The sequence below is a fragment of the Sesamum indicum genome, linkage group LG3, assembly GCF_000512975.1.
Source record: "Sesamum indicum cultivar Zhongzhi No. 13 linkage group LG3, S_indicum_v1.0, whole genome shotgun sequence".
Taxonomy (NCBI): domain Eukaryota; kingdom Viridiplantae; phylum Streptophyta; class Magnoliopsida; order Lamiales; family Pedaliaceae; genus Sesamum; species Sesamum indicum.
The window spans coordinates 15,013,622-15,024,329 of NC_026147.1; the positions used below are offsets into that span (position 1 = coordinate 15,013,622).

The 10,708-nt window shown below is 38.0% G+C and overlaps 1 protein-coding gene across 2 annotated transcripts; it reads right to left on the reverse strand.

Moving 5' to 3' along the window:
* On the reverse strand, nt 348-4,437 carry LOC105158431 (geranylgeranyl transferase type-2 subunit beta 1-like). Of its 2 annotated transcripts, none has more exons than XM_011075189.2 (11): nt 4,420-4,437; nt 4,079-4,133; nt 3,561-3,711; nt 3,241-3,357; nt 2,883-2,949; nt 2,594-2,742; nt 1,585-1,718; nt 1,388-1,486; nt 1,195-1,270; nt 981-1,048; nt 348-677 (listed from the first exon to the last, which is right to left on the reverse strand). In XM_011075189.2, exons 2-11 carry the CDS (start codon nt 4,130-4,132, stop codon nt 606-608), a joined length of 987 nt encoding a protein of 328 aa, XP_011073491.2. In that variant the 5' UTR covers nt 4,133; nt 4,420-4,437; the 3' UTR covers nt 348-605. The 2 variants fall into 2 exon arrangements, with proteins under 2 accessions (XP_011073491.2, XP_020547846.1); XM_020692187.1 differs by having other exon boundaries at nt 348-808.

Sequence of the window (10,708 nt, forward strand, 5' to 3'; positions counted from 1 at the left end):
TAGCCTATGACGCCATTTGTTTTTGTAGTTCAAAAAAGTGGTTAATAGAGCCGATTAAATAATAATAATTGCATAAGTTTTATTCAATGTTTACAATATTGGTTAGAAGTACGAAATTATCAACTTGCACTTTGTATCGTCAACTTCTATATACAATCTCAAGTTTTATATTTGGTCTCTCTTATTATTAAGTTTTCTCTTAATAATGGATTTCTCGCTTTTGTTTTAAATATAGTTTGTCAAATTTAAATATATAAAAGAATAATTAATTTTTAAATTTTAATTTAACTGTGGATATACACTTGTAACAATAGAATTTGTTTCGATTAAACTACAAATGTCTCATATGATCAGAAATTAGCATCCCCTGTATCAACATCCAGACATTACTCGTACAGAGTATATCATACTTGTTACAATACAGATTGCACCACATATAATATGTCGTCAGTAATTGTTCATCATACAGTTTCCACCACTGCCTAAATACACACCACCAAGCCAAATTGACAAGCCTAGTACCAACTTATACTTCACAAACTGCTCAAAACTCTGTGTTTCCCAAGGTTCGATGTCTTGCTTTCTCCCTTCCATTGTAGTTAGACTTATGTCCCACAAAACTTACCATGTCCATTTGACAAAGTAAGGATCTGGTTCAATTCCACCTTCTTATACCCCTAGCATAGACTAGGATATTATCAAGAATCAAATTAAATCTCTTGAACCAATGTAACATTAGGATGCAACCAGATAGGGCACACTTGCCATGATTTTAATTCATGCCATCATGATTGGAGGCTGCGGCAAACTAACAAGACCCAATGGGGAAATTAATCAAGACAAGTACACAACATTTTTGCCAAGGTTTTTTTATTATTTTAATTATTTTCAAGTCAAAGAAAGAAAGATAGGCAAAATGTGTCATCACCAGCGAGTTGTATTAGCTGCTATGTTTATTTTCCGAGGAAAATTCTATTTACCACATCGACTGGCAATGCATAAGCTGGATCTATAGCCTTCAATCCTGGAAATTCGAGAAGTGAAAGACCTGAAGCCACAAAACACGAAAAGCTTTGTCAAACAAAATGGTGTTGGAAACTGAAATGATGTCTGGCTGAACACAGGAAAAGTAATAAGAGATCATACACATTTTCTTATACCTGGAAGCATAATTAAGCTTACACTATCACTCACCAGCGACACCAAAATAGGTGTGGAAGACATCAACAGCGTCATCTGGCCTATCTGAAATTCCTCCATTCTCTTTATCCTACATCATTAAAGGATGTGAGCACACGAATTTCTTACTTCATGTGATAGGTGAAAAAACATGATTCTATGAATAGAAACTCCAAACTGAAACTCATTTTCCAAACCCAATTATAACCTGACAATCCAATATGAAGTTAACAAGCTTTCCTTTGTCAATCCAGTGAACTCTATCAATCATGATTAAGCTAGAAAGAACCCACCATGAGTAGCAGACCTGAAATTACGATTTGTTTTTAAATCAGAACTGTGTTTTTAATTTCTTTTTACTTTTCCTTTGACAGAAAAAGTATATACAAGCAAACAATCACCCACATCAGGAAGCTTCTCGGGACGCCCATTCAGACCTCCAGATTTTACTTGTCGTTCACATAGCCACCATCCAAGGAGGTCCTTATCAACATGATGCAGAGAACCAGTAATAGCAAGAGCTCCGACACAACAGAAAACTGCAATAAAAGTGGACTGAAATGAATGTCATCAAAATACTTGTTTATTGTTCTGGATTAAGTTCAAATTCAGATAACAGGCTCGGATGTTGTGCCATCCTAGTTGTGTAAGATCATCACCACTTGACATTTAATCTTAGATTTCTCTATGAATGAATCAAGCTCTAATACTTCTCATTCTAATCCTCTTCCATTTACTTTTGGTCCTTTAAATGGGAGAAGTTATCAGCAATGGTTAAAAATATTACAGCAGTTCAGTCATTAATGGAGCATATCAACCCCAGTTTGCTCTCAGTAATTAACAGGGGAAGATGACTAATTAGGGAAAAAAAGGGGGGAAGAAAGAGGATGAGAGGCATAAATAGTTGGTATCAGTCAGAGGGGGTGTCATTTCTAATAGTACACCGGTAACCACTGGAATTTATATCAGTTAGCCCCATTCATGAGAATTTTGGTACCTTTTAGCTCACTAACATCTTCTAAACCAAAAAGTTGCCAAATAACTGAATTTTTGAACATGACAGTTCTATTTTGACGCACATATTTCGCTACTGGATCATCATTAACTTATTAGCATTTTCCCAACCAAAGTCCCATTAGATCAGTTTGCGAATTTATATATTCTCCTCATGCGTGACCTGAATACAATCTTTCAGATCCAATTATTTTAAAAGAGTTCCGTTCTAACCATCAAGCGAATGTGCAAAGGGAAACAGTTAACCAATGGGTCAAAATCATCATTCCAATTGTTTGTCTATAAGTTAGCAGAATAATACCACATTACCACTCAAAATCCACATCCTATGTAGGTAGGGGACATAACAAATGATTGAAAACAATCCACAAGTACATGTAACATCTTAAAACATACATACTTTGCCCAGCGTGAGATTCTGCTCCAGGTGTGCATCCAAATCCACCATCCAAATTCTTGCAACTGACAATGTACTTTACAGCTCTTTCCACATTTATTTTATCCAAGCGGTGTAATAATGCAAGAGAGCATATTGCAATATACGAAAACCTAGGAAAACAGTGGGTTTGTGATTATGTTTCCTTCAAAATTTTAAACTGAAATTAATAAGATAAAAATGGTAACAATTTTCCAATTTGGAAGGAAACAAGATACAAATTAACAGGGCAACACAGAATACTAGAGAATACCGTGTATCTATTTCACCCCACATGTCACCAGAAAATGATCCATCTTCATTTTGTAGGCTTGCAATATCTAGCTACTAGGTTAAGTTTATCAGCATATTGAATGTTTTCTTATTTTCAAATGTATTAAAGAAAGGAATAAGCTTAACAGGAAAAAAGAAACTGCTCAGCGGGAAGCAACTCCAAGAGTCATCCTTAGTAACGCCTGCGTCGATGCAGATTAGCAACCACCATCCAGAATTTTCAACAGAGGTATCTAAAAGTTGACACTTTAACAAGGACTTTAGATGCCTATGTTTAACTCATAGAAATCAACTTCAAGAACTATCCAAAAGACTCAAAAATAAATATTGGAAGATACAATTTGCAACGTTCTCAACGTCAAGAACATCTATCTTGTCAAACAGCGCCAAAACCTGAATGGCACTCAGTGTGTACAATATGTGAGGATCATGCCCTATATTACCACCAAAACCACCTGCATGAACAAAGGTGTGACAAAGAATAAATCAAATTTATCAGGGTGAAGGAGTTACTGCATTGGCTAACTAAACAAGCTGGGAAATTCAGATTAGTCAAAGATACAAACTCATTTGGTTTTCCTATAGACCTCCATTCGACTTATATTTGATTATAAGTGTAATCGTTCTGAATAGAATAATCAATGCAAGAATACAAAACCAGATTCATGTTGGCACTGCATGATCCATGACACGACCTCATCTTGATCCACTGCATCAAGCTTTCCTAAAATATCAAGTGTTGTCAATCCCCAATAAGCACCATTTACCCTTAGGTGCTCCATCACCACAGACTCGAAATCATCCTTTTTCTGATACAAAAGGAGCTCAACATTAATTTTTCTTTATGCTAATTGAGAAGAGAGTCCTGATTATTTATGTTAATTACTTATCAAAACTATAACAAGTAAGCAGAATGAACATACATTAAATCAAATAATTATGAGTACCAGCTCACTAAAAAAAACAAGTAAATAAAAACACAAAAAACACAAAATAAGCAAGATTTATTTGGGGTTTCAAAAATCTTAAGCACAGATGTAAGCATTAATCACATTATGCCGAAGAAGAAAAGAACCTTCAAATCTATGAGATACATTATCTCATCTCTTAATGCTCCAAAATGCCATTAAAACCATACCCGAACAGCGTAAAGAAATAAATGCATAGGAGGCATACCTTTTCAACTGATAAGATGTACTTAACATGCTTTTCAGTCATGAGCTCTGCCATTCTGTCAACAAATCAAAATGAGAATAAAGACCAGAAAATGTAAAGCTGTTCAAAATAAAAGGTTTATTGCATCCCGTAAAAGTCCATGGAATAGCATACATCTTCTTGTTCAAAATAAACGATTCTGGTTGTTCTCACTGCATAAAATGATCCAATCACTACCGAGTTCAGAAGAAATGCAAAACAGTGGTAAAATTATTTCTCACTGCGTTTGTTGCCCTAAGCAATTATGGGGTTCTTCAAATCAAGCAGGTAGATTTTGTTAGAGGAAGATAGGGGAGATGTACCTGGAGAAGTTTGTGGACGGCCACGTTGTCCGATCGAGTGGTGGATTGAGAGTTTGGGGGTTTCTACCGTGACTGAGAACTGAGGAGAGAAAAGAGAGGAGACAGTCGAAGCTAATTCTAAATCTAATTGTTATAATTAATTAATTTTATTTATTTTCCAAATTTTACCATTATGATCCCCATATTATTGACATTCTTATTTTAAATATAAAAAATTATAATTATAAAATAAAGTTAAGGATCTCGTATTTATGAAATATTTTATAGACTTTATTACAAAATTACGAATACTAATCTAGATATCCAATCCATATCTCACACCAAGTTATTGGGATGAATAATATTTTAGGAAATAAATAGAGTCAAATCTAATCTTATGGTTCCTTAATTCTGCTATTTGTTGTAGTATTGTATCATGCTATCTTCCTTAGCTTCATGCAACCCCCACTTGTTTGACTATTAGTTGCGAGTCGGAATAAACTATTAAATGTCTAGCCCCTACGTCATGCACCATTTTGAGGCCTGTTACAAGTGCTTCGTATTCGGCCTCATTGTTGGAAACCCTAAACCCGAATTTGATGGTGAATTCCAAGTGTTCCCCTTGGGGTGAAGTGATGACCATCTACATGCAATAGCCATCTCTCGGCTTGAGGGGCTTCTCCATCAGAGGTTCCTGTTGTCTCGGAAACAAAGTCAGCTAGAGCCTAGGCTTTTGATGGTAGTTCGGGGTAAATAGAAGATGTCATATTCACTTAATTCTATCGCCCATTTTATCAAGCGTCCGGACGTATCTGGCTTACCCAATGTTTGCTTCATTGGGAGATTAGTTTTTACTCCAATGGGATGTGAGAGGAAGTATGGACGTAGCCTTCTGGTAGTGATGACCAGAGCAAAGGCCATTTTCTTTCTAAAGGTATATTGCCCTTCTACTCCATTGAGTACTTTACTAACATAATATATGGGCATTTGCTTCCCATTATCTTTGCAAACGAGGATAGAGCTGATAGCTTGGGAGGTAACTGATAGGTACATGTAGAGAGGGGGCCCCGGAGATGGTTTTACTAACAAGGGGAGTCCTGCTAGATATCACTTGAGTTCTTCAAAGTTTGCTGGCAAATATCATCCCATTCAAAGTTTTTTGCTTTCCACATAACCTTGAAAAAGGGTAAGCTTTTTCCGCCGACTTGGAGATAAAACGGTTGATTCCTGCTACTCTTCCCGTTAGCCTTTGTGCTTCATTGATATTGGAGGGAACCTTCATGTCCAGAATGATCTTGATCTTTAGGGGGTTAACCCCATAAATCCTAGGAAGCGTCCTCCTTTCACTCCAAATGCGCATTCTCCCGGATTAAGTTTTAGCCGATTGTTTCTCAAAATTGAGAATGTTTCTTCTAAGTCAGCAACATAGTCCTTGGTCTCTTGCTTTTTACCAACATGTCATCTACGTATACCTCGACAGTCCTTCCAAGTTTGAATATTTTGTCTACCAAACATTGGTAGGTGGTTCCGCCGTTCTTCAAGCCAAATGGCATGGCCACATAACAGAATGTTCCATCGAACGTGATAAAACTGACTCTTTTGCGATCTTCTGGAGCCAACATTATTTGATGATACCCTTGAGACGCTTTCATCATGCTTAATAATCCATATCCTGATGTGAAATTTACGAGTTGATCATTCGAGGTAGAGGATAAAAATCCTTAGGGCATGCCTTATTAAGGTCCCTGAAGTTAATGCACATTCTCTATTTTCCTCCTAGCTTTGGCTACTCAAACCATGTTGGATAACTACTGGGGGAATTGTATTTCTTTAATGTGACCTGCTGCCAATAATTTGTCAGCTTCAACTTGGATGATTTTGCCTTTTTTTGGCCCAAACTGTCTCTTCTTTTATTTTACCGGCCTAATGTTGGGATCTATCTTAAGGTGGTGAGTTATAACATTAAGGTCAATCCTTTCTAAATCTTGGAGGTTCCATGCAAAGATGTCGGCATTGCGACGTAAGCATTGAATTATTTCTTTACGTATTGCATTCTCCATTTGAGAACCAATACGTGTAAATTGACTCTCCGGGTACGAGTTCAACGTTCATCAGCTCTTTAGTCGATTGGACCTTGGGGGATGCTCCCTCGTTTTCTTTATCCTCGGTAGCTCCCTTCCCCCGTTTGCTGGGAAGCGCTTCTTTAGGTACTTCGCCCTTGTCTATCTTTTGCCCTTTGTGTATGGTCTTCATGTAACATTTACGAGATTGGAGGAGGTCTTCTTGCACTTCTTTCACGCCTCCAGGAGTAGGGAACTTGATTTTCATATGATAAAGTGGAAATCACGACTTTAGAAAGCGTTGGGGGTGGGTCTCCCCAAAATGACGTTATACGCTGAGGGGGTGTCCACTACTAAGAATTTCAATAGGAAAGTCCTCGGAGTGGTACTGGTACCTAGGGTCAGAGGGAGCGAAACCATGCCCCTAGGATGGACTACTTGGCCCGCGAATCCATACAAGGAGGTGTTTACCTTTTCCAAGGGAGTGTCCCCTAATTGCATTTGATCATAAGCCTCTCCAAATAATATGTCCACAGAGCTCCCCGAATCTATGAAGATACGTCCTATTTCGTAGTTGGCTAATAACGCTGTAATGACTAGGACATCATTATGAAGGCTTTTAAGAGCCGATCTTTCTACTCTCCCAAACTGGATGAGAGGGGTGTCCTCTATTGCCCCAACATCCCATATCTCTTTTATGGTAACCCTATGCACTTCTCTGACTTGAGCCTTCTTGGCATGATGAGAGTCGCCTCCACGTGGACCTCCTGCAATCATTCAAATGGCCCCTTTGCGAGGGGGGTCGTTAGTGTCAGTCTTGCCTCCAAATGGGCCTTTATGCTCTTCCCCCGAGGGAGCTTCGGGGCTGGAAATTTTTGCTTTCTTCCTTTTATTAGTCTCTTACTTTTTATATGGCCCCGTCCCCTGAGCTTTTTTCCAGCAAACATACTCCTGAAGATATTCACTATGTTTGTTTTCATTTCCAAATTATTTTCGGGACAAGTCAAAACATACCCAATGTTTTGCCATCATTCAAAAACACCTTATTTAGGTGTTTTTGAATGTTTTAGCATAAATGCATACATATACACACATATACATAAATATATATAAAAAAGGCATGATTTGACAGTAAATAGTAATTTTTGTCTCCCAAAACACAACGATAAACATATAATACTTATTTTAGATTATCTCCAAAAACAAATCCAAACATACATACTATCTCTAACACACACTTATTTATCTTTGTTTTTCTCTCTCTATCTCTATAAAGCACAACAAAACACTCAGAAAGCGAATCCAAACATTATGATTCATTCTAGATAAGCCTTCTGATCTCGTTCTTCAAATATCGACACTCTTCAGTGCTATGACCATAGTCATTATGGAAACAACATAATTTGTTCGACATTGGACTTGGGGGCTTTCTCTCCAAGCTTTAGGACGAGTTAGTAAATCTTTTTCCTTTACTGCCATAAGGCCTGAGTTATGGGTATAGATAGAGGGGTGTACATAGCGTTAATCCTTTGGAAGGGTGGTTTCTTGTCTTTGAAATATGTTCGAGGTTTCTTAGAGGAGGTCTCCTCTCGCACTTCCTTCCTTTTTTCTCCATAGCTTTCTTTTTTAGCTGCTTGGGCATCCTCCATCTTGATGTATTTAGTTGCATGAGCTAAAAGGACGTCGAACTTGGAGACGAGCTTTTTGGCTAGGGACTTGAAGAAGTCTCTGTCCAAAACTCCTTGAGAGAAAGTGCTAGCATATACATCTTACGTGGCAGAGAGCACCTCTAATGCAGCAATGTTGAATCGCTGTAAGTATTCGTTCAATAACTCATTGTGTTTTCGTCGTACGACAAAAAGACTGAGTTCTGTCTTTCGGAGCTTGCAACTACTGAAAAACTGATGCAAGAAAAGAGATCAAAACTCTTGAAAACTTCCTATTGCTCCCAAGGGCAATTGATTGAACCACTATTATGCTGCCTGAGCGAAGGTGGTTACAAAGATGCGGCATTTCATTCCATCTATGTATCAATGCAGGAGAGCAGCATTCTCAAAATGTGAGAGATGCTCTTGGGGGTCATTTGTTCGGTCATATGCAGCAATAACAGGGATACGACAATTTGCTGGAAGTTTATCTCCATTAGTACTAAGGTACAGGAAACCCTTTTAAAGGTATTCCAGACGTGCCACCCATTTTTGAGGGACTTCTTTAGGAACTGCGGGATGAGATCCCTGTTCTCCGATCAACTGGGTCTTGGGCAAGGGGGCATCTCCCCTCTATTGGGCCCTCTTTAGCCCCTCCTTCAGGTATGAGCATCCCTCATAGGAGCTTGACGAGTAGGTATTAGCACTACCATCTGCTCTAGAATTGCAGCCACGACCACTTGCTAGATAGCACCCAATAAAGCTGGGGAGATTTCTCCTGAGGTAGTGCTAGACGGGATCAACCATGGGAACCCCATCTTGGGATGTGGCCTGGGCACGAGAAGGACTGGGGTTGAATCTCCATCAATTGGAGTGAGGGAGGATCCTGCAATGACTTGCAGAGGTTGGTTATTGCCTGCGGTTTCTAGAGCTTTTTGTTTATTTGCGATGTTGCTAGGGGTTTCCATGATAGCTCACGTCTTTAACTTAAGTTGCCCACAGACGACACCACTTGATGCGTGCGATCTTAGCACGAAATCGATAGCCTTGAACTTGAGCGATGGGCCTAAAAAAGAATACGAGAGAAAATATATGCAAAAAAAAATATTAACACTCTGACGCCCAAGTTAGTATTGGATTTGAGGATTAATAATTCAAAATAATAAAAAGTGTAGAGAGAATAAAGCATGATAGTGAAGTAGAAACAAATTGTGTTTAACAGTGCAGTAGGAATGCAGCAAAATAATAGTCGAATCTTCGTCTATTTGAAGGTATTCCCCGCGCTTGGGGATGGGATCTCCATTATAGAGGAGTGCCCTCTTTCGCCAGGGAACTGGTCACGCTTCCTACTCTTCTGGATGAACGAATAAAATTAGTTGGGATAAGACATGATCAGGCCCTATCTTTTAGTGATTTTGCCGTCAGGATCATTATTTACTTGAGGAAGAGAATCCATGCCTGGGATGCCTCCCGGTCCTAGGGAGTCTGATTGACTCAAGAGTCCAGGTTCTTGAGGAAACCTCCCACACCACGCATACTCCATGCTGGTGGAAGGGCATACGTGGAAGGTCCAAGTGCACACCACGTGGGTTTCAGAAAGGGATGTATGCATGGAGGCTGGGCCAGCTGACGATATTCGGGCCACAATATTGGGCTATATGAAACGGGCTTCTCCACCTGAGCGACCATATTTAGGGAAGGAAGACCTCCTCGCTCGTTCTTGGTCCGTAATTTAATATTTAAATTATTCAAAACTAATTTTATTTATATATTAATTAAATAATTTAATATTTAAATTATTGAAAGGTGCAATTTTATATAGAGATTCAATAAAAAGTTAAAAAATAATTTAAATTTAAATTAAAAATTAGTATAAATAATAAAAAAAATATATATGGGGTCATATTACTCATCTTCATAAATATTACTTTGATATCCCTTCTACCTTTTGATAATTATAGAAACACCCCTAAGGGTATTTTTGTCCTTTTTTAAAGGTTGGCCTAGTCAACAGGAGCATTTTTGGGTTTTAAAGGCTATAAGAGGTGATTTTTATAATTTTTTAAAAATATGAGAAGTTTGTGCAAATAGACAATAGGCGAGAGAGTGTAAATATAATTATCAATTTAATTTTTTATGGTTAAATCATAGTATATCGTATTCCATTTAATACATATATATATATACACAGTGCATAATTATTTTTAAAAATAGAATATATGATGTCATATTTATACACATTTTGTAGTTGATATATGGATTCTTAATGGATCACACAAGAAAGCCCAAACCCGTACAAAATTATTAAAACAAGTGAATTTTGTGGAGTGGAGAGAGCTGGAGATTTGGTATCCTCCGCCGCCGCCCTAACCTGATTAGGGTTCTATAAAGAAAAGGAGAAGTAAGGGAGAAAGAGGGGTTGGGTTTTTGCACAGGCCATCCAACCATCCATGAATCAAAATGTTATTGGGTGGGTGGCATGTGCAGAAACCTCACTCTTCTATCTCAAGATTATCATTTCCCCTTTGAACTTGGGAATTTTGATTTGAATTGGATTCAGAATGTTTCTTCAGTTTTCACACAAGATCGATTTGACGCTTTCAG

Excerpts from the sequence above, each read along its gene's own strand:
- LOC105158431 (XM_011075189.2), bottom strand. The coding sequence starts at position 4,132 with ATGGCAGAGCTCATGACTGAAAAGCATGTTAAGTACATCTTATCAGTT. Across the intron at positions 1,719-2,593 it reads AGAATCTCACGCTGGGCAAA|TTTTCTGTTGTGTCGGAGCT; the intron begins GTATGTATGTTT and ends CTTTTATTGCAG. Across the intron at positions 1,271-1,387 it reads ACTTCATATTGGATTGTCAG|GATAAAGAGAATGGAGGAAT; the intron begins GTTATAATTGGG and ends TTAATGATGTAG.